The 25,569-nt window shown below is 36.5% G+C and overlaps 1 protein-coding gene across 3 annotated transcripts in view; it reads right to left on the bottom strand.

Moving 5' to 3' along the window:
* The window catches only part of LOC103697600 (AT-hook motif nuclear-localized protein 14-like), a 44,295-nt gene that overhangs the window by 5,699 nt on the left and 13,027 nt on the right, over nt 1-25,569 (bottom strand). For 2 of the 3 annotated variants that reach the window (XR_005513718.1, XM_039131018.1), the window contains exons 3-5: nt 13,345-13,476; nt 5,879-6,040; nt 5,517-5,787 (exon numbers count right to left, since the gene is read on the bottom strand). Coding sequence is in view for 2 of the 3 variants with exons in the window: in XM_039131018.1 (XP_038986946.1) it covers nt 5,517-5,787; nt 5,879-6,040; nt 13,345-13,476 (565 nt within the window). In the remaining variant the exon portion in view is untranslated. The remainder of the gene's footprint in view (nt 1-5,516; nt 5,788-5,878; nt 6,041-13,344; nt 13,477-25,569) is intronic. The other variant, XM_039131019.1, reaches the window with a different exon arrangement.

Below are 25,569 nucleotides of genomic sequence, written 5' to 3'. Positions count from 1 at the left end.
CTGCCGCCGTTACTCCATAAGCAATTAAAACTTGTTAGCCTCATCTCAACTAAAAATACTTTCCAAGCCTTGTGTGAATGATTATACAAGGAAAAGGTAGAAAAGGAGAAGAGGTACAGCGAAACATTCATGGATCAAGTTATTAGACTCGAGAAGAGAGATTGGATTCACTACCTACCAAATGTCATTAAGCGAAAATTTAATAAGAGTAAATGAAAAATGACTGTTTTGCATTAATTGACAATCATAAGAAGGGATTGGTCAATAAGCTGTCTGACTAAGGCAGATAACCATTATCTAGGAAAAGGACATCTATCGATTTGATTAATCAGCCTAAAAAAACCTATGCCTCTGTCCTAGTGTCTATTATATCTACAGCATACAGGATACAGATTTTCATGAAGATCAAGTGCAGTTTAGGTTTGTATTCTTTTTCAATTTTTTTACTGTAACAGCTGGATCTGATTTTGATATAATTTCTGTGATCTGACTTGTGACTGTTTAAGTTGTCAAGAGAAGAGAAAAAGCAGGAGTTCTAAGTGATTAACGAGATAATTGTCCAGTTAAATCCAAGCTGCATTTTAGAATTTTCCATAAAATAAAGCAGACAAAATGACTCAGATTTGAATAAGTTTCAAATCTCTCTACTTACCTCAATGATAGAAACTGATGATTCTTTCTACCCATTGTATGTCAGCTGCTTCAAGGAAATTGTAAAAGAGAATAGTTATATCTGTGATAATTGTTATGTCCTAAGCTTCAGTCGTGAACATCTACCATAACCATAACCATCAAGCCCTACGGTTGGCTTTAATATCCTTATTTGCAAAGAATTCCTATCTAGAACCACTTTTGGTATTATTTCAAGTTTTTCCATATCTTTTCCCAAAACTTCTATCAACATTACCTTAGTGGGTGTTTGGCTGCAGAATAAGTGGGAAGATATCACCCCAAAGGGGGGATATCTTTGCCAAACACCAAAATGGGCCATGGAATAAAGACTTATACCATGTGGGGGTATAAGTGGGCCCACACAGTATGTCTACTCCTTCAAAATGGTGGAATAGACATTTCACGGAATAGGCTTGGCCCTAGTCCCTCCGATTATCATTTTACCCTTATCTACTATTTGGTCTTTGTGATAAAATCCATACTATCGTAAAGTTCAATATGCATTAAATATATTTTACTCCCTCCTATTCCCCGCATTTATTCCTTTCACCAAAAGCCAAAATCCACCTATTCCATGAAGTAGGTCTTTCCCTTCAAAAGTACAAGGGATATCCCTTCCAAAATCTATTCCACACTCAAACACCCCTAGATGTACCCATTCTCCTATAGCCTTCAACACAAATTATAGCAGCTATTTTTACAGGATCTCCCTAAGATATTTGTTGTACATGAACATGCCATCTGAACTGATTTTCTATCACTTTATCCCGATTTTTGTAACTCCAACAACTCCTCCAAGACATTAATTTCTCAACATGCCACTCTTACCTTGTTTTCATGAACCCTCTTTATTGTCCAACATTTTGATCCATACAAGATGGAAAGTAGCTTGTGGTGGCCACTAGCGCATATCAAAAGTTCAATAGGCACATACTTTGCTAGCTTGGTAGCACAAAAGTCAAGCACTCCAATATTTGGAACCAATTTTTAGGAGTTACAGTGATTGCCTTATGACACGTGGCACAGAAAGCATTCCTTGTGCACAAAATGAGTGCACCATAGCATTACCCATACAACATTATAAGACTTATTGTTGTTCTAGAAAGTTTCACTTCAAATTCCAAGATACGCATTGAGCAAATAATATGCACCAAAAGTACCTCTCTACTTCACCCAACCAGCTTTAATCGTATGACATATATCTGATCTATCTCTCCGTTATTTTGTGTAATAGATCCCAAACAAAGAAACCTATCAGTCTGTAGTGTATCAAGTCAATCATTGTTATCAGGACCTCATATTTATTTTTGATTTTACTGTTAGATACTGTGTCATTTTTCTAGTAAGTTTTATTCCTATATCCTCTAAAAAATTCTTCTATAAAACTAATATAACTTTTAGTCCACTTCTTTTCTCATCAATCTACAATAATATTATTTGCAAACAATATACACCATGAAACATCTTCTTGAATATTATCCATAAGCTTATCTATAATTAATTTAAAATTATAGGACCTTGTTGATTCTTGAAGTTTCGTTGCGACTACAAATACATTTGTTGTACCAAAGTAACTTCTAAAGTTCTAAACCGTTTAAAACATCTTTGTACATATCTTCAGTAACTTCGATGTACCGTGTTGGGGAACCCTTCTTAAAGCCCACCAAAGCACCTTTCTTGGCACCTTATCAAGCTTTTTTCAAGACAATAGGAGATTACATGTACTTTTGCCCTACCCCTAGGTTTTCAATCATTGTTAATATATATTTTCAAATATTTCTAATAACTATTTATCAAACCAATCTCAATTTTAGACCTTTGAAGCTTATAACAAGGTCTTATGTTTAAAATAGGACGGCCAACCCACTATCATTCTTTTTTGTCAAATTTCATGTAATGGAGAAACAATCCACCAATCTTTAGCAAACTTTTGATAACTAAACCTTGCAAATGAAAATATCCATCTATGGATCTAAACCATGGACTCTAAATATCTTGTTTTCATATAGTTTCCCCTTCCAGCATGATCAAGTCATCCAAACACCTACAGCTTGAGCCTAGACAATTACCCTTAAATCTTCTAAATATAGTATTCAATTAATCCTTTTGACTATTCAAAGGTTAGATCACAAATAAACTATTAGATATACAACCCTTTACTACATCGATTTTCATATATGATCTTAAGCTTGAATGGTTATCAGGCCCGTGGGACAAGGCAGGATACGCCACTTTACTGCATTGTTTTTGGGATCAGAGCTTAGTTTGAGTAGACACCATGGCCAAGCACCAAAACTTCATGAAGGATTCAGAAGCCCTACTTCCTCAACCAAATGAATGAACAGATAAATAATTCATATCAAAGGGAAAATAAACTTGCAAGCATATATAATGCAAGTTAAGGTTATAAAAAAATCTCACACCTTTCCAAATCAGGTGTGAGTTTACAAAGTATGTATATCATAAAGTAAAAGAATGAACTTCATAGCATATAAGATGATTAACATACTAAATATATACCGATAAGAATTTGCATGAGAAAAATAATATGATCATCCCATTTTGAAAATTTGGATTAAATTTGACAAATATAAGAACTTTATTTGCTGTATATGTGATTCTGGTGGAGGATCCATGCTATACTTGTTAATTTGTTTATTCCAGAGAACAGCAAGCCTCTAGAAAGCCGAATAAAAATGAGTTTATGATATACTAACACCCTAACACTCTTAACCCAATGAAGATCATTTATTGTCTTCTAAGCACAACAAATTTAAATGTATATATATATATATATATATATATATATATATATATATATATATATATATATATATATATATATATATATATCCCCAGATGTTCTCTTAAGAAAATTTAAGGCTAAAAGAAAGGTGCAATTTTTATGGTTATCTCCTTAAAAGGGACAAACAAAAAGTTCATGAGCAAACAGAGTTGAAGATCTCAGGTACTTGCAAAAGGAACAATATTGAGGAGGTAATTACATGAAGAAAGAGAAAATATTTGGTTGATGAAAAAGAAAAAATTCTACACAAGGATCCAATGAGTGCTGTCAGAAATTCTATAATTCTGCAATATGAGGAAGGGTACCTATGGTTGATCCACGCAAAATCGAGAAAGTTTTATCCAAGAAACCCATGACTGATTTCTACTGCAGTTTTAAAAGAAGCAATGACTATAAAGAGATCAAAACATGTAAGGGTTAATGAATTCAAGCCATGACTAATGCCACAGAAGGTCACATAACTAAGTAGCTAGCTGATTCTTTTGGAAGCTTGAGGTCAATTTTGCTCATGAAGTAGAATGAAGCAATTAAATTGAAAATTCACAAGATTGAATCAATGATCAAAAGAATAATGTGGAATAATTATTGAAAAAGATCAGGTGAAGAACAGACTAATATTATCTGAACAGATTGATTCAACAATAGGAGTGCATAAGTCAGCTAGGGGATGTCAAGTGGAGAGACCATCTTTGAAGCAAAACATAAGGAAAGACCAGTGGTTTCAGCACATGGATACCAAGAGTCTAATGATGCTTGACACATTTTATTTTTGTTTTTCTGAAACTATGTGAATCGTTCTTGTAAATCAGTTAAATACACAGACCAATTGTTCAATTACTTTGTCAAACCTTCTAGCATGAAAATATTTAAGAAATTTTAATAAATCATGTTACCTTATAAAAAAGCAGCCAAATGTCTAATAATCATTGTTTTAAAAATTAGTGTATGCAGGTGCATATGTGGATGTCCTAATGGCCCCACATTCCCAATATAGAGATTGTGTATGTGGCTGCATATGCAGCCTACTTTTATGCTGAAACATTTGCTGAGACATATTAGGGGGAGAGGGTTGGAACAGTTGGCAGATGTTGGGCAGGTAGTTGAGCTAGCTGTGGGTTTCAGAAAAGCTGGATGCAGACCTTGTTTTTAATGTTACACCTATGGCTATGGTATATAAGTCGTCAGTACTAATTGTTGTAGTAATGCTGATGATGTTATTCTTGTTATTATTTTAATTTCAAATTTTTTGGTACTTACTAAATGCCAATTGCGTATGCACATCTACGTTACATAGAAGCAATGGGGTCCCTCAACCACTTGAAAAATTCCTAATAGTTTTTTATCTATACTATGCATAGCACAAGAGCCTTGGGCAAATCCAGCTTTGCCCTAAACCCTCTCTAAATAATGCATTCCCTTATTATTACCTTCTTTACCATTTACTGTTATGACTCTCCCTTTCTTCAGAAAACATTTTACAAAGAAAAATATGGACATCGATCAAAAATGCGATATATAGGATCAGGTTCAAGTTACACTAATATAACTTTTATAGAGTTACACCCTTTTCTGGATTGGATGACGGAGATCCTACGTCAATGATTCAAGTCATTTGGTATGATATACTACTTCTAATTTGCTTACACACAAAAAATAATGTGATTTGGTGACTCCTAGTTATGCATCAAGTGGTCAAAAATTGGACAATTTAAATAATATAAAAAATTTGACAAATTGATGCATAGGCTAGGGGTCCCCAAATCACATAATTTTTATGTGTAAGCAATTTAGAGGCAATAGATTACATCATATATATATATATATATAAAAGGAATAAATTTGATGACTAAAAATTAGATGTATTATCAAATGTTTCACTGGTCAATGGTATCATAGCCATCTGCTAAGTACTACTCTTGAATCATTATGTGCTTTGCACATATTAGTATCTTAAACACAAACTCCCACACCAAATATGCAATATCATCCTTGAATGCAATGCTTACTTGGCTTATAGAATTTAGTAAAGAAAACACACCTCTCCATTCCATTGATGAGAATGGTGGCACCATATGCATTGCTCGAGATTTTAGCATATAACTGCTTGCACTTGCACCAATAGTTTGATGATCATCACTCCCCCTGCTGGTTGTAGTTCTCAAATTCGATTCTTCTGTGGATTTGAAATTGATGGTTGTGACGGTAGTTCCAGCTTGGGTTGTAATAGATGGTATGCTGGCAGAATTTTCCACTGTTTTGGCAGAACTGATTTCTCTGTCAGTATCAATTAAGAAGGAACAAGCAATTACCTGCATTACATTGGCAGATAAGATTCTCTCATGGCAAAATGTGAAGGAAACCAAGCAATTCTTAATATGAAATCAATTGTGCACAGTGTACCTGCACAGGGCCAGTAGCTAATAAAGGCCCTCCAACTCCACCCCCAATTACACGACCATCCGCACCAGAAAGGCATATACTTAGTCCGCCAGTTCTTGAGGATGCCCCACCAGTTTCAGTATGCAGAAAAGATCCAGAAAGTGAAAGAATCTCAAACCTTCCCTGAGAACAGTGACAATTTTTAAGAATTATAGTAGGAAAGTAAGTCAGAGTATAGGGTCTTAGATTGCAGAGTCAGTATTAGTTTGGCTAAATTTGGTTCTTCCATACTTCAAATCTATATAGCCCAAACTAGTACTCTTCTAGGAGGTAACTGACTAGCTAATTTGAACCAATTTATCAAATTTGGAGAAAACAAAATTTGGTTCAGAATTTAGTCAGGACTCAAACATCATAACTCATAAAGCAACAATTAACATAAGTAGCATATAAGATAGAGAAAACAATAGTAAATGAAAGACCAAAATAAACTATAAAATATTAGTGTGTAATAGTCCATACCACTCATACCAAATCATACCAGTAAGTGCCAGTACCAGTACACCCCTATTTTGCTACTCTACTGACACATGGTTTTCCCGGAAATGAGGGGCGTATCTTGCACTGGTATGGTACAGTACCATACTAGTAAGGTACAGACATGGCTACTGGTACAGATTTATGTCCTGCACAACTTACCACAGCAAAAATATAGCAATCTCATGTAGTTGGTTCTCTTGGTTCAAGTTCATGATTTGCAATTCACTCTTCCATCATGAATTAGGTTTTTTCAGGGTGGGATGAAAAGATTCCTTTTATTGGTCCATAATATTTTCATATCAAATATTATTTTAATTTATACAAAATTTTTTGATGATGAGAAGTAATTCCATAATTGATACAAAATTTATACAACAACAATTTTGAAGAAAGTTAGGATATAATGTAATATCTATATATATAGAGCATTTAGGAATTATTTGAAGAAATATTCATATTAGTTCCCACTTCACAAACTATAGTAAATTAGGTTACATAGATATGACACTAACCACAAGCAGTCATTACGTTTCTCTATAAGCAAGCGTTCATAATTAAGCACATATGCAAGATAAAGAAAATGAATATACTGCACATGTCTGAAACACAAATATCTCAATGCTTAAATAAGCATTAGACATAGTGATATCTGAAAACCTGACATGCTAATTGATTAAATAGAAATTGTAATGCATTAAGTATAAAGAATTTCAATGAACTACTAAAATAAAAAAAAAATACATAAAAAACTAAAATATGACAAATGCTATAGGAGTAACATAGTAGGATATGATGTGAGGAGATTCAAAATATATACAATGTCTGCTCTTTTGGAACAAAATTCTTAAATTTTATGATAGATTAAGCCAACAAAGTCGGTCCACTCATAGAGTGTTGGAAGTGATGCACTAACAAATCCTTTTTTGATATATGAGATTCTCAATTCAGCATCGATATGATGGCATATTTCATGCATAATTGTTATTAGTTAGATCAGCATAAGTTGTCACATGGTAGGAAACTTTAGATTATCGAGGGAGGATGAAGCATCATTCTTTGTACCTTAAATTAGTCACAGCTAGGAATTATGACTCAATTCATATGGCTAAAATATGTCTAGGGAGAGCATAAGACAGTGGCCATCTTTTTAGTTGCTAGTATGACAACTTCACAATATCACTTGATGGTGTCGTCACACACCGAAAACCTGAACTCAGAGCATGTTTAGTTGAACCTACACTATTAGGAGAGAATGTCTCACCATGTAATGATCTTTGCACGTTGCTGATCTGAGGTGTCAATATACACAGCATCAATGTGTTGAGACTTTGACAACCAAATTACAGATAAATTCACAAGATTGATCTTAATGATCTATTGGTTTGCAATCATGATCTTCTCCTTGGAAAGAAAAAGAATCTCCTTGGGGATGAGCAATTTGCAACGTATGCATCTGAATCGATCCCATCAAATTCCGTAATGGAAAGGCCACTTGCTGATGTGGGTCGATAGCTTCCTTTAATCTCAAAAGCAAATTGTTCATTATCATCCCAATGTCCAAACACCTCCAAATGAAAGGCCGCAACTAAGAACTTAACAAAGACTAGATGTAACATAATCTTGTAAATGTTAAATTGGTCTTTGCATGCCTTAACTAGTGACATAACCCTAGATCCATGCAATTGGATAGGTGAAGAAATATACATACACAAAAGCCGAAGAGTATAAACTACGAGTATAAACTAGGAGGATGAAATTCTGTTTAAAGAATTACACATATTTTAGCATTTGACTTGTTAGATTTAGTGACATAGTTTTCCATTTTGATTTAATTAGGCTTAGAAAACCCAATTTAGTTTGGTTGCATTTAGAGGACCAAACTCAATGTAATTTCGATGGCTCAAAGAACTAAGCCTAATTGCATATAGAAAAGGGTCACCAACTAGATATCAACTGTTCCTTTTATTTGGTTTGAAGATTCAAATTTCATAAGGGTAGAAAATGCAAAACCAAATAGCTTTAATGCTTTAATGCCGTAGACAATTTTCACAATTTTCTATTGTTTCAGAGAAAAATCAACCCAAATGTGAAGGCCATATACTCCTTTCTTCAATTACATTGGAGCAAGATTAATAGATGGATGCACATTTGGACCAAGATAAAGATAAGGATTTGTCTTTTGTCTTTAGCTTCTTTGGAGTTAGGCCACACTTGCCCAAATACTATGTCTTATACCATGCGTCATAATGAGTCCATATGCAAATGTGGTCACGATATTCTTTAATTCCTAATTCTTTGATAAGATATACCCAAAAGCCAAGGCCGTAAACTAGGTCTTACTTCTTTAAGTTTTAATGTTTTTAAAGTTACTAGAAGGCAAGGTCAAACTCTAATTCTTTTACTTCTCATTCAATTTAGGCCATACTGGAAACATTGGCCATGCACTTTAGTTTTAGTTGTTTCAGATCGGACCGTAAGCCCTTTGCTTTAGAGATAAAGCCATATCTCCAAGTCCTTGTCTTTTGATGATTAGGTCATACCCAAAGGTAAAGACCCTCTTTATTACCACTAATCTGAATCATCCCAAAAATCAATGATCCTCAACCTAAATCTTCACCAATGAAGATTTGGTCATTCTGAAAGGCCATAACATTAACTTATCTTCTATTAAGTCAGACTATGCACAAAGATAATGGTAATGAACCCAAATTTTCATCTTTTTGCAGGTTTTGTCATACCCAAAAGCAGTGGCCATTATTTTTTCTGCATTCAAAAGATAATGGCCATGATTTACACATTTTCGTTTGAGGGTTTAAGCTAAACTATACCAGAAAGCCATCATCTTGAAAACAGTCTTTTATCATTCGAGGATTTAAAGTAACCCATACCAGAAGGATGTAGTAACAAACTCAAGCCTTCACATTCAATGCCTCAAATTGTTTATAAGTGAACCACCACAAAACATGTTGAGCTAATCTACTCCATCGATCTAAGCTGGGTGTTTTCTTGAAGAACATATTAGACTTCGGAAAGGGGCCCAAAGGGATATGTACCTAACAAATGTTCTTACAATCTTAACATGTGATGCCCGTTAACTCATTTCAGCTCTCCTCCTTTCTTCTTCTTTGGTTTCATCTTTTAGTGGTTTCTCTCTCTCACTCCCAACTTCCCAACGTCTCCCTTTTATAGGCACTCTTGTTTTACTTTGAAAAATGGGTGTCACGGTTTAAAAGACTAGGATGGTTGGAGAAGACTCAAGGAAAAGAAATGCAAGAAGCTTCATGGTGTAGGAATGATGCAGAGAGCATGTGGAATTGGGCATAAGATAAAACTGTGCCCCTTAAATTAACAACAAATAATTTGTTTAGCATCCTAGCTGTTAATCACATAACAAATGATTATGTCCATCTATTATTATTTTTTAACCTTCCATCCAGCTTTTGTTTTAAGGAGCAAGGCAACCAAGCATTAGTTCATTTAAGGATCATGGGCATGGTCGGCACATGTCTTTCTTGCTCCATTGTTTAAATTCTCCTAGGTTTAAAATAAAACATTGGTAACCGACCTTTCCATATGTTTTCCAATCACTTTAAAAAGATATTCTCTCCCTTTCTCTTTGCCAACATGGTATACTAATCTATATCCATGTCCATATTAAAGATATCTAACAATTGGATGTACATTATGTCACAACCCAAGACTTAAAGTTGTCTAGAATCTTGAGGTATGACCATCATATTGCTCAAAATACTATTTAGAATTTAACATCCTAGAAAGAAAACATATCATTGAAGAAAGTATAGTTAAAAATATATTATAACTTGTATAACTCTTTGACAAAAATACACTTATGCACTAGTCTATCTTAAAGAAGAGACCAAATAATTATTTTAAGATCTTAAGCTGAATAATTCTTCAAAAGTTCAGGCGTGGTTCATGAAAAAATTTGATAATAAAAATTATCAAAAATCAAATTTTCTAATAAGAACATATTGTAAAATAATAAAAAAAATACTTTACATTCTAGAAAAGCTCTCATTTTTCACATAGTTTCACATTTTCTTATAAGGTTCACTTACACCCTCAAGGCCTATCATATCCTCAGGGCTAATGCAACCAAAGCCACTTATATTCTCACCATAATACAAAAAGCCCACTCATTATCCTTGTTGCTAGTACAAATGAGGCCACTCATTATCTCCAAGGCCTAGTCATACTACTTGGCCAAGTTTTCATATATATTCTCATTTGTAAATCCAAATGAAGACACACATATTACCTAGCTAGATTCTCCTTATCACTAATTCGTATGAATACACTAATATGCCATCCAGCTATGGGTCCATATATATCCTCATTATAATTCTAGATGAGATTACATGAACCACCTATCCAGAGGATATATAATGGTACTGCATACCATGGTTAAAACCCATAAGTCCAATAAAAATAAGTCCTATGCATTAGTCTCTAAAACACATTACATATTATCGCACTAAACAATTCTTAGCACATCAGCAAACTGATTCATTTTCAGAGCTATATATGTACTTTCCTAATTATAGGATGGGCTGTTATCCATGATTGTAATCACAGACATTTGGGATGCCCAATAAGGAACACACTTGCCAACATGGGATAATTACTAGATTCGGTGAAGAAAAATGATCATATAGTTAAGCAAGGATGGCTTGTAAAATCAGTTTGATAAATACTTTTAATTAAAATACAATTTACCAATTCTTTATTAAGTGTTTTCCTAAGTAGTTCAGTGTCTGACCAAACCCTAAAAATAATTCAGAGGACGAAAATGGCAATCACATAAGGTGTACCTTTTATGTTTCACTTTTTAAGCAGACATTCTAGAAATGGAAAAGATTTATTCTTATGATGAAGGGAACTAAATGTGATATTTGTGTCACATATGACTTTTGCATATCACTGGCAACTCAGATGCAGATCCATATAGGTTGTCACAACCTTATTATTAGTTATTGATTAATAGTCCAGTCATAGTCTTTACCCAATTTCCAAGGAATATGCGGTACACTAGACTGGAACCAGAAATATTTTACTCACCAAGAGAATCACATAATAGCGGGCTAAATTTACTGGGCCCAATGCCCAAGCAAGAGGCACAACCAGTTTGCTTGATCACTGCATAGGGGAAATAGAGAGCAAGAACTTAATTAAGGAAATCTATAAAAATAATTATCTTGGTCTGGGGCAAAAACCAAAGAGCATACGTAGTTTAATTGAATGGAAAAATAATCCAATCAAAACCAACAACAATTAATTCTAAATGTATCACAAATACCACAAAGACAGTCCCAGTTTGGGGATGGAATGACCTACAATATTGTTTCCACAGCTTGTTGGTTTAACAAAAAATGTTCAGACAACCCTCAGGATTTTGCAACCAAAACAATAGCCGGCTGAGTATTTGCGCCCCCCATACTCCTTAAAGAACCAGCCTAGGTGGTCTAGGAGGCCACCTGCAGCAACACTGATTTAGCTAGTATCTAACCCAGATAATTTTACCGTCCTCCAGGAATTTCACTAAAGAAGCAACGATCTGGCATTTGAGTTGAAAAATTAGCATATGCCTTCACACCAAAACCTAACCTAGAATCCTAGAAGTTCCATCTAGGGGCCTAAAGGGCCAATCATAACAACACAAATGGGTTTAGGAATATACAGTAAATAGGAAAGCTTTTGAGCTTCATCAGTATAATATAGATATTCAAGGTAATGTTATCACAAAATCCAACATTTTATGGTTTATTCTGGTTCAATGGTTGCTTTTTTCCATGATGAATTCCAATGCAAGAAGTTGCACTGTGTTAGATATTTGCTGTTCAGGCTCACAACCAAATAATGTTTCATCAAATATTTAACAACCTACCATATCTATACAAAGCAACAATGAAGTCCACAGTGCATGCTCTGGAAGGTATAATTATGCCACAGTTTTTCTTAACTAACCTAAGAAGCTCAAATTATGAAGACCTAAAGAGAGAGGTACAGGTAAAACTAAACAGATGCGAATAGCAAAGCAGATCAACGAGTAGCTAACAAGCATAAGATTCAGCCTGCATGTACCCATCAAGCAGCAAAGCTCTTTATGACAATAAAACTAAAGCTCAGTTTGTGAAACCCATGACATCAGTATCGGCATTGCACCAAGAGAATAAAGATGTATCTGATGTCCTGTTTTAGATCATAAATGAAGAGACTATGTATCTGCACCTTAGTAATAGGAATCTTCTGTTTAGGGTGGCACACATGCTCCCGAGTCTCCTCAGAAACTCATCCCCTCACCACTTTCTAAGTGTTTCTTATTAAGATAATTTTTAAGAGACCAGCTTCTCTGTACCCGCACTAGATCTGCTTCCAGCAATTAAGATTCACAAATACCATGCTTGAAGAAGTCCAAAAAACACAGAAAAATAGGAGCATAAACAACTGGAAATACAATTTATACTGGCTAAGCATGGCATAGATAAAACCATGACATAAAAATTGATACCCAATCAACCGAAAACCAAACATCCAGAATATTCATAGAATAAAACAGTCAAAAATAAAATTAAGGCCCATATTGTAGCAAGTGATAGTACAAAAGCATGACTGTAGATTATGACTAAGCAACTATTTTAACTGTCTCATATCATCTCTCTTTAGCTATTAAATTTCATAACAGATTAAAAGAAGAGATGACGGAAGGTACTGTAGCAAAGTACAAAACATAATTTATCATTTTATGCTGTAGCAACAGAATTACTGAATCTGAAGGCATCATGTAAAAGAAAATGCCAGACATGCAAAACCAAAGTAAACTGAGATTGAGCATTTATTCTGATATTCCCTAACAGTCTCTCATTTCATTTTGGAACTTCAGAGCAGATAAAAGAAAGAGACCAGAATAAGGTTTAAGGGTTGTCTACCTCATATGTTATGCATCCCCCATACATGGCTGGCTGGATAAGGGATGCACTAGAAATAGAACCAGATGCTGAGAGAATACAAAATGCACGCCTGTGCTGTTGCACGAATGACATAATTTTCTGGGATAGATCCTTTCCAGAAATATTAATTGCCAGATGTTAATAGATGGCTTATTAAAAAAATTATAATTCTAAACTGTAGTGTAAACCATAACTGAAAATATTCATAGCTGCAGAAATAAACAGAAGTCCAGAGACTAACCATATGAACATTGTCCCAAAGAAAGGGGGGAATTAGAAACAAGAATACCTAAATGCATTAAGTTGCTATCTTGGGCCATTAACTATGGTTAACCTAGCAAGTGCTTCTAGTAAGAGGCAAGCTAAATCACGACCTACAAATCTTATGCACAATAAGATTAAGAAAGAATGAGATTCCAAGAGTATCTATTCTTAATTGACCATAATGCCAACAGTAATACAGACATGGTACAGGTATCAAGCTCAAAACGTAAAAGGGGATGATTGAACATGTAGCTCTCTGAGGACCCATTGTAATACACAGCACCTAACTATGTCTTACTTGGTTTAGGCAGGAGGGGGGGAGGGTGGAGGACAACATTAGTTACAAATTTAAGCAAGAAGGGGGGCACAATACCAAGTTCTACTTAATTTAGGTGAGGGGCCTTGATGCTCTTCCTAATCGAACAAGAAAAATCAACAGTGCCTGCATGAGAAGAAGGAAAAAAAGTTCCACTCGGTTTAGGAAAAGGAGGCCACCATGCCCACTCTCTCTCTCTCTCTCTCTCAGATTTGCTTATTTGGGAAATCAAGTTCTACTCAGTTTAGAAGGGCCTCTACCCTTTAATCCCACATCCCCTTCCCTACGATATCTCTCTCTTTTTTGTGAGAAACCAATGCTAGCACCTCCTCTCCAATTATGTTTCCCTCTTCTCTTTCTTTCTTCCATACATGCATCAGTCTCAACTTCTTGCAAGCTTCTACAGCAATTTTCTCCTTTCTTTATTCTCTCCATATTATTTTAATGTTGAAATAATTTATTATGTACAGGAGTTTTCTTGTTTTAAGAAATAGAAGCATGTATAAAATTATTTATGTTGTTCATTTTATATTGATTGTATCTTGATTTGAGAATATTTTATATTGTTCATTTTATGATTTGTATCATTGGGATCCTATCCCGGCTAGCGGCGCGGCGAAAGAAGCAGAGGCAGCTATTGAACAGGTTTGTCGAATAAAAGCACGAGTTCCGGTAGACTCGTACAAGCAATAAGATACATCATCTAGCTTAAACCAGGATCATAGAAACATCAAAAAACATCAAAACAAATCAAGAAAACGTCAAAAAAACATCAAATTAGACTTAAATTCATAGAAAAAGTTCGAAAAAAGAGAGAACTACAGAAAAATAAAACTTAGAGCGTGCCGGTCCGTGAACCAGCACTCTCAACCGGTTCGGTTCGGTCACAGTTCGGCGAACCTTGCATGGAGGTATCTCCAAAATTATACTTCAAGGCTGCCCACAACTCCAAAGTCATAGGATACTCCTCGAACTCACACATGAGATGAGATCATCTTGCATATTGCTCAGCAATGTGATGCAAGTATGCTATTCTTCTTTTTTTCCAAAGCTTAGCAAGCCTCTAGATCCCTCATGTGTGGAGCGGTAAGTTTCATTCTCAGTTTCAGCCACGGTATGGTTAAGGGTCTCATGGACCTCTTTCTCTTCTAGGATGTCCTAAACTTTTTGGAGCCATATGTCAAACTTGTCACATTTAGTTTTTCAACCTTGTTCAAATCAGCTCCAATATTCTTAGAAGCTGAACCCATGGTTAATTGTTACTACATAGAGACATGAAAATGAAAAATTATACTAGACAACACACAATTGTTTTGCAGAAATAATGAACTAAGTTAATGAAAATCTAATATAAGACACAGAATCAAAAATTCACTATATTCCTAATCATATTTCATGATACAAACATCTAATTATCATAAACTTAGTCCAATTGCACAAAATTTCAGTTCTAGGTGAGAATAACTTTAAATCCTACCAACCTCAAAATTCCTACTCAAAATAAGACTCTAAAATATGGTATGTTGAATCGGCCTGTACCGGCCGATTCAGCACGTAGCAGACCGGTCCGATCCCTAACCAGTCCAATTCAAGCGTGGAAAATGGTTCCAACCCCTCTCTAGGACCGGAATCGATCGGTACGGTCGCATACCGGTGTGAAGCGGACCGGTCGCACCCATACACGCGCCCTCGCGCGCTGCCCAGCACGCCGTAGGCAGTTGCCCGCGCTAGGAACCGCACCAACACACGATTTTCCACACTAGGCAGCACGCCCACACAAGCTGGAAACCGCGTGGGCACGCGGTCCTGCGGCAGACCGGTTCGGAACTGGTACAAACTGGTCCGTTACGAGACAGGTACGCTTACCGGTACCGGTACGGCATATCTTGCTCTAGAGCATGTTACTAAAATTGTATAATTTCATCTTGGATAGCACTAAATGCACCCATACATATGCTATTGTTCAATTAAATGCATTCAATCATATGCTATTATTCAAAATATATATATATACAAGGTAACATGCCAATAATATTCACAAAAAGAATACAAAAATTCAATACATAAATATGAAACTAAACACTGTACAATTAGCAAGTTTTGCTAAATCTTATATTTCTTATGACATGCCTTCGTGTTGCTATGTCTTGCTTCAATTTTGTATTCTTTTTTATTGCATTTTTGTCTCCCTCTTTTTTTACAACGAATTCTTGGTCCCCTATCTAGCCAAAGTCATTTATCACTTGAGCTGAAACCCAAATGCCTAATGTTGCGAAGGTTAGGGAATGTTAATAGCTCTATGATTTGTTTTAAGCTTGTTAGAACCTGGCGCTCCTCCTCTAACTCAAGCTCACATGCAACATCCATAAAAGGTTTGATGTCCCCATTCTGTCGTAGAGTGAGCTTCACTGTATTCCAAGACTCTTGCAAGGAGTTAATCAAGCCAAGAATTGGCTCCTCTTTGCTGAGGATGATACCCTCATCTCTAAGGTCAAATATCATATCCCACATTAACCATATGCATCGATTCATTGTATGTTTTGCATTCATCTTTTAAGTCATGAAGTCCAATATCATGACCATTATAACTATATTTTCAAAAACATATTGGGTATGAGCATACATATATATTTTTTATTTATTTTTGATAGCTCACAATAATCTATCATTAGATTCATTCCAGTAGTATTGGGCACAAAATCAGAACATTTTTAAAACAAAAAACATATTAATCCTAGTTTTACACTTTTTTATGAATTTTCAAAAAAAGGAATAATATAACCAGAAATTCATGGGATTAGAGAGGCCCAAACTCTCAATCTCAAGATAATAGACTGACGCACTAGCCATATGTGCCGACTGCATTTATTTTTCTCCTCCCCCTAATCTTTTTATTTCCATTTCCATTTTAAAGTAAATTTATTAATTTTTTAAAAAAAAATATGATGGTGCCTATGGCTAAGGCACGAACTGTCGACCTCAAGATAACAACTATGAGAACCACGCACTAGCTGACTAAGCTAGCACCCCCTCTCGTGTTTCTTTTATTATAAATTTAAAATAATAATTTAATCAAAACAATGTAGCACGTGACCAAGCCGCATGCCCCTTTCTCTCTTTTTGTTATGCTTGTTATTCAAATCCCATTATGATGCCAATTGGAACTTATGCTCACCCCCTTCTCTTTTTCTTATGCTCAGCTTTCCAATCCTATTATGAGGCCAATTGGGATTTATGCTCTGCCTTCAGATCCCATTACAAAACCGAGTAGGGAGTGCGATGGACTGGAAGAAAGGAGAAAGGGATGCACAGCTCGAGTAGTGGACTTTAGCAGATCATTTTTAATAGGATTCAGATTGGAAACCATATGGAAACCATCATGGTGACTTCCCCCTTCAGAGATGAAATACTTGGAGTTAGTTTTCGTCTCCACACAGTAGATCCAGCCCTCTGCCATTTCCAAAGCCAACACCTTATTCTCTTCTCTTCCCCCATAACCATCTTCAAAAACCCAGTCATGATCTCCTAAGGGTTTATGAACCTTCTAATCAAGATTCGTAGTCTTAGTATCAAATACCATACCAGTGCCACTCTAGCACAGTGTTGGTGAAAGAGTAGATGCCCTACAAGCCAATCGCAATATGTATTGCGAAAGGTTTTTTCTTTTGATTTATCCAAATCATGTACATGACATTTAAATATGAATAAAGGCGTTATGTTTTATCATATGCTGTTGATTATATTTATGATAAACTCCTTAGATTAGGACAATGGTTTTAAGACTATGATGAGATCATACTAGTGAGACTTAAAATTCTAAAATCCTAATCTTAAATATTTCCAGTTATTGGTACATTGAGTCGGGGATCAATGATTACCGGAAAGACTGGCATGTCTTATGTATGCTCGATGCAGAGGATGATTGATCTCACAATCATTTGTGTGGAGACACTAATACAAAGATGTGGGTGCTCATTAGAGGAATGAGTTCACTGAATTGACCTACAAAGAGAAATCTTATGAAGTCTTACTTACATGTCAAAAGATGATTCTCTTAGTGGGAGTTGTGCAACTGATCCTATGACCTGAGATCACCATGGTATCTTGTGCACATGAACCCATATTTTGGTTTACACTCATTCATGACAATAAGTTATGTACGAGGTCTTCTGGATATGGTGAATTATGTACGAAGATTATGAGTAGGTCAACAAAGAATTAATCACTTCTAGTAAGAGAAGATAGCATCCTATTTATTCTAATCATATGATAATTCAGGAAGCCTTTGATCAAAGCAGAATGAAAATTAGAAAGAGTTTCTAATATTTCATTATTTGAATTATCATTAAAAGATTGAGAAAAATATGAATATGAAATTGAGTTTGACATATATTCATACTCATATACATATTTGGGATGCAGTTTGATTAAAGGATTGAATTGCATGGTAATTTGCCACTGAAGGGTATTTTTGGTATTTCCACCAAATTCCATATTTTTCGGGTAGACATGACACGTTGCTAGACGTCAATTTTGTTTTATAGGTTTGATCAAATTAAAGAGTTTAATTCGATCACCAATTAGAAAGGATTCTAATTGTTAAGTTCGGGTTCGCGCAGTTTGGACTTAAATCGATTAGAAGAGTTCTAATCAAGTTGGGTCAACTCGCACTCACACCTATTGCTGGCTAAGTATGGAACCCAATGGATCACACACAAGGAAACTTATCAAGGGTCTAATTGGATTAGATCATGTTCGCAAGATAAACATCCTAGCAGGTGTTGCAAACCTTAGCTCCTAATTCGAATTGGATTCGAATCTGATTCGAATTGGATTCGAATCTGATTCGAATTGGATTCGAATCCGATTCGAATTGGATTCGAATCTGATTCTTAATTGATCTAATTTGATTAGATCATATTCTAATATGGGTTAGCCAAGAGTTGGCACCTAATTGGCTTGGTTTGAGTCTAATTGGATTAGATTTAATAAATCATTCAATTTAGACCGTTAGATCTTGATTTACCGTTGGATGAAGACATAATGGAGAGTTAGTTTAACCCAATTGAATTGGGTTAGAGGATGGCTACCATAATTGACCATTGAATCTTAATCCCACCATTGGATGAAGACATAATGGGTCAAGTGAATGGCGCCTTGCATTGGAGCCCTTGGATCATCATCATGAAAGATCAAGAGGTGAGGCGTGATGGACATGTGATTAGCATGTGATGTTGACTTGGTCAAAATATGGCACCACATGAAAGGACATATCATTTGATACACCTCCTTACTTGATCTGCACCTCCTCTTATTTGATATGGCCCTTTAGATGATGCCCTTTCATGAGAGGATGTGTGGATGGGATGCATCCCTTGAAGATGCATCCCTACACCTATTATAAATAGGTTAGCACTCCATGGGCTTCATCATTCCAATTCCACCCCACTCCTCTCTGTTAGATGTATGCCCTAGAAGCCAATTTTGGCTGACACATTATTAATTCTAGGGACATAATTTTGTACTTGCCTATTTATTATTGAATAAATAAAGGCATCTTTCTATTCATATTATTTATGTGTCTATGAATCGTCCAAGAATTAATAAGATGATGATGCGTATTTTTAAGAGTTAAGAATTTGACCCATGCATCATTGGTGATTAATTTCTGAATGCTCCTGATCAATGGATCATCACAAGGACGGTGATCGATCCGATCAGTGCACACATTGCTTTCCTTATGGATGGACGAGACTCGAGTCCACAGTGTGGCGACACTGAAGTAATAGTGCAGGTGCTTGTTAGAGAACAAGGGTACTGAGAGTGACCAACACAAGAAGTCACTTGGATGTCTATCCACTCGTCAGTGACTTGCTTGATGTTGCAGTAGTGTGACTAGTCCTTTGACCTGCGATGCTTCGGCTACTCACAGTGAGGTTATTGTAGTTTGACTGCACAAATACATGGTCTCTAGCCATATGGGTCCATGCAGTGTAGATTGGCTGCAGTAGGTTCACTGTAGGAGTAGGGTATGCATCTACAAGGAATCTATCGACCTTGATAGAAAAGGAGAGATCCTATGTGATTTATAAGACTGAGTTCGTAAGACCTCGGCCGGGGCAGATTGCATAGTGGAAAAAGAGTTTTCCACTCTCGAACTTAAGTCGAATAAATCTTGACATATGACAGACGAAGGGGTTTGACGAGTTATCCATGACCTCCGTCTTGTAGGGATCCATGATAGAAGGACTGTATCACACGATAACTGCACCTAGAGGATCATCATTCTATTCTACTGGATAGCCACTACATGCTGCTAGGTGTTACTGGTGGATGGTGGGACTCATAGGGATTATCTCGATGATCGATAAATCCTAATGAGTAGAGTTGGAATCGTTCCAATCCATTGAAAGGAGTTTTCAACGATATTGTGATAGAGATCATAATATATCTCACCACCAGTCAGAATAGAACCTATGGGGTCACACACATTAGAAGTATTGACCGATCCGATGGTTGAATCGTGATTAGAAATCACAAGTAATCAATTCGATTGATAATCAGTTGAAGAAGGAACAATGGAATTAATTAATTGGACTTAAACACAAAACCTACTTCGAGTAGGATTCCTAGAGTCCTAATTGGATTAGGACTGGGAATCCAAGTTGGAATAGGACTGGGATTCCTACTTGGAGTAGGATTCCTACAATCCTAATGAGATTAGGAGTTTTGAATTAAAATTGGATTCCTACTTGGAATAGGATTCCTAGAGTCCTAATCGGATTAGGACTTCGGATTCAAATTAGAGTCCTAACTGGATTAGGACCAAAATTAAATAAGTCCTAATTGGATTAGGATTTCTTAAGTCCTAATTAATTATTAATCTAATGAATCAACAAGACTCCTAATTGGATTAGGATTGAAGGGGTCAATTGAGTCATGGTTCATTAAGTTCTAATTAGATTAGGACTTACCTAGATTAAACCCAAATTGGTTCACCCTTGGTCCAAGCCTAATTAGATTAGGACCTAACCATGAGTGACCTTCCTAATCCTCCTTAAAACCATGAAGGAGGGGCACACGCCCCTCCTCCTTTTCCTGGCTTGGTGCGGCAAAGAAGAGGGGTCGGCGCCCCTCTTGGAAGTTTATCAAGGAGCTCCTACTTGTAGGAGCTCCACATGCTATTTAAGAGGAGGCGTGGGGGCTGACCTAGGGCATCATTGAAGCCCTCTCCCTCTCCAATTCGTGGCCCCCTCTCCTCCCCTTTCCTTGGTTCAGCCGCAAGCAAAGGAAGAAAAAGAAAGGTGGCCCCTTCATCCTCCCTTCTTCCTTCCAACGCAAGGAAAAGAAAGAAGGCTGCAGGGGCTTTGATCTTCTTCCTATCTTCATCCTTCTTCCTCCTCCCAAGCACAATCAAGGGTTGATTAAAAGGGAGGACATCAGCCATCAAAAGTTATCTCTGCAAGGGAGCTAGCACCCCGGAGAGATAGAAAACTTGGATCGGTTCCTGCTTCGTGTGGATACCCGTAGAGGCCAGGCACTTGAACGGTTTCAAGCGAACCTTCATCCAAAAACCACGATCATCAGTTTGCAGTGATCATCTACCCGCACAAGGTGAAGATCTGATCTTCTAATGTTTTAAAAAGTTTTTTAATCCTTATCTATCTACGAACGGTTTTAAACAACGTTCATGCGATGAACGGTTGATCCCGCGCATGCCTCTTCCGCTACATCTGAAATTTTTGAAATTTTTCTGCGGCATGGGCGGGTTCCCAACAGTGGTATCAGAGCCTAGGCATCGTAGATTAAGATAAGGATTAATTATTAATAGGCTTATTAGATCTGAAATTTAAATGATTATGCATGCTGAAAATTTTCTGCATGCAGATTTTTTCTAGGGTGCTGATTTTTGCATGCTGATTTTTATGTGATAAAAGGATGATTCTAATTGCATTGTTAATGGGATTACAAAGTTTAGAATCATGATTAGCATGATCAGCAACTTATGTCATGAGATAATCAGTTAGATTTCGGATCTGAAAATTATAATTGCTGCATGTGGTGATAATCATAGGATTCAAACCCTTTTGGTATCAAATGTAATGACCTCCGATGTGATCTGTAATGTCATGTAATTTTTCAGATGCTTGCATGCATCTTATTTGATGTTTTGAGAGGCCTACGTGCCTCCTAAAAGGGGATGTAATTTATTATTATTTTTATTTTACATCTGGTTGTATTTCTGTGATGTGATGTACGTCAACGATCAAATTGAAGACAAGGCATGAGATGAACGGCGATCTAAGTGGTTGATGGCGATGGGATCAAGAGTTGATCAAGGATCGAATCAAGGAGGCTTAGAACCAATTCAAGAGTTGAAGACCAATTGATCGATTGACGTGCATGTGCTTGTAATACGACCTAATTAGAATCCATGATCATCACCTATTTAAATCTTAATCCCATCATTGGATGAAGACATAATGGGTCAAGTGAATGGCGCCTTGCATTGGAGCCCTTGGATCATCATCATGAAAGATCAAGAGGTGAGGCGTGATAAACATGTGATTAGCATGTGATGTTGACTTGGTCAAAATATGGCACCACATGAAAGGACATATCATTTGATACACCTCCTCACTTGATCTGCACCTCCTCTTATTTGATATGGCCCTTTAGATGATGCCCTTTCATGAGAGGATGTGTGGATGGGATGCATCCCTTGAAGATGCATCCCTACACCTATTATAAATAGGTTAGCACTCCATGGGCTTCATCATTCCAATTCCACCCCACTCCTCTCTTCTTTCTTTCTTATATTAGTTTCTTTCTTTCTAGCATTGCTTCTAGTGAGGACGGACACTTGGACGCCTCGTGGAGATTGTACACTTTGGATTAGCGTTTGAGATATTCTACTAATTCTGCATTTATTTTATATCATTTGATTGTAATCATTAAGGTGATCTAGGCTTAAAAAGGTTTCATGCATAGGGACTTTATTAAGAAATTTTTAAAATCCCTAGCTTCCGCTGCGCATTATAACATGCTAAAACCCTTCAGTTGGTACTTTGTACAGTACGGTATGGAATTTTTTTTGCTGTAACAAGTGTCGATACGCCACCCTTTCTAGGTACTGGTACCAAACTGATACGGTATGGTATGCCCCGTACCGCCCAGTTCGGGCCGGTAAGGCAAATCATGCCTCTAATTCATAATAAATGAGGGAGGAGCAAGGCCCAGCAACACCACCACCACAAAAAGAAGTGAACGAAAGAAAGTTAGCAAAGAAAAGAAGAAAGGGAGAGAGGGAGGAGCACGGTGACAACGAGCACCACCACCGCACCCTCCCTCACCGATGATGAGTTCAATGTAATCCTCGAGTTTATTCTATGTTTTAAGAGAAACAAAACAAGCAAACAACCAAAAAATTGCTCTAATACCAATGAAAGATAACAAGAACAAGGAAAGTGCATATCTTGTGGAAGTGTGAATGAAACCTTGCGTTGAATCATTGGTCTGTTTTGGCTCTCAAGAGTTGCACAGGTCAAAGAACAATCACAGGAATGGAAAACTCTCTCTAGTCGCATGCAAGAACTGTCTTCCTAGGGCAAATGGAGGTCTCCTCTTTGTTTCTCTATTTCTAGTCCCAAAGATCCAAAAAGAGAGGCATGTTTTAATTGCATTGAATGGTTTTGCGTGGCTTCCGAACTGCCCAAAATTGTTCCCCTCTCTCTTCCTCGTTTAAAATCAAAAAGGGTCGAGTCAAGTCAGCCTATCATAGGCACCCAACCATGACCCAATTCCAACATGAGAGTCTGAAGGTCAAAGGCCAAAGTCATAGATTGGGTGAGAGGTCTTCTAGTGTTAGATTTCCTTCTCATGCTAGGGCGGAGCCTTGAGTACCTAGTCTGCTGTAGCAACAACCGAAGCTTGCGCTAAGTTATGGTTCAAATCTGATTTGATCTGAGCTTTATCGCAGTCTTCTCCACAGTTGGATTGGTTGCAAGAAAGCAAGCCTAACTCGGAAAGGACATTTTGATGTAGGACAGCCTTGATTAGGAAAAATTCAGGGATGCTTAATGGGTTATTTTGGGCTAAAAGGGTACAGAATTGTGTGAGAAGCTAGGTTTTATTTTGGTATATGGATAGAGAGTGATTTGGGGGAAAAATAGAGACAAAAGGATGAAGTTTTGAGGCTTTTAGGTGAGCTGGAAGTAAAAAAACGGAAATAAAAATTTTGTTTGTGTTGTGAATGTGAAAGCTAATTTTTGGATGGGTGGCTATGGGTTTATGCTTTTGGTTGCTAGGGTTCAATGGAGATGGAATCAGATCCGAATTTGAGATTATACAATGCTGTAATTAAAGAAAAAGAAGAAGAAAAGTGATATTTTCTAGGCATTACACCTAGAATCCCATAGGCATCACACCTAGAGTTAGAATTGCATCACACAACTCGAAAAGAAATAATAATTACTTAGGAAAAATCTATGAATTTTTGACTGCCATTAAAAACTACAGCTTGTTTATAGAGTTCTAATCAAGGTTCGTCGTCTTGATACCAGACCCCCTATTGGTGCCAAACTAGCACAATATTGGTACAGTACGATATGGGATTTTTTGGCGTACTGAGTATCGGTATGCCACCCATATCGGATATCGGTAGCGAACCGATACGGTACAGTACACCCTATACTGTCCGATTCGGACCGGTATGGCATACCATAGTTCTAATACTCCTACTAGGACTCCAAATAGCAATTCTATAATTTTGCCTAATAAAACCCAACTAAAGATCAAAAATAAAGCCCAAAAACATAAATATACCTAACATACAACCTATAAGACATATGACAGCCCATGTCCAGAAAATCTGAAAAATTACAAAAAAAACTGACTCTAAAAATTTAAGAAAATGTTAATAAAACTGAAACAACATTATCATCCTGCTGAGAAACATAAAATTAAGATATTATAATGACTAATCGACCCTAAGCAAGGTAACAAGGGAGCCCTACATCATCCAAATCAAGGCTTGAGCAATAAAACCAGCCTAGGATGCCTTTTATAGGTCTTTAATGGCTGCTGCCAACATCCTCGGTCACTTTTGGTAAGAAATCCGCTAGTAACAGCAAAAATTTGATGCAAATTGAACACAAGTAGAAGGATGAGGGAAAAACGAGAGAATGAGGGGGGAAGCAAGAAGATATGGAGAAGAGAGAAGAAAAAAACGAGGCCTATGGCCTTTACATTCAATCCCAAATTTTGAATACTATCATCATCAACTGTATTGCAGTCCATTAATGACCTTCAATAGACATAAACAGTCCCCATCCTTTCCTAATTAGGACTCTAAAACTAAATTCCAAAATGAACGGCCAAGATCAAACCTAATTTAGACCATTCAGCCAGCAATTGCCTTCATACTTGATCCTCCTTTTCTGGAGTCCTTTTTCATGACTCTACAGTCAATCTAGAAAACCTCTCAAATCCGGACACCTAAAGTTTCCTAAAAGATTCCTATTTGACAAATTTAATAAAACAAAACAGAATATGATAACTTGCATCCCAAGCAAAGGGCCTAGTAAAAGCCATCTTTGATTGAATGCTCAGGGAACCAACAAAAG

Source organism: Phoenix dactylifera, chromosome 10 (assembly GCF_009389715.1).
Source record: "Phoenix dactylifera cultivar Barhee BC4 chromosome 10, palm_55x_up_171113_PBpolish2nd_filt_p, whole genome shotgun sequence".
Classification (NCBI taxonomy): domain Eukaryota; kingdom Viridiplantae; phylum Streptophyta; class Magnoliopsida; order Arecales; family Arecaceae; genus Phoenix; species Phoenix dactylifera.
Note: the sequence above shows the minus strand (reverse complement) of the source record. Positions and strands in the feature narration are given on the sequence as shown.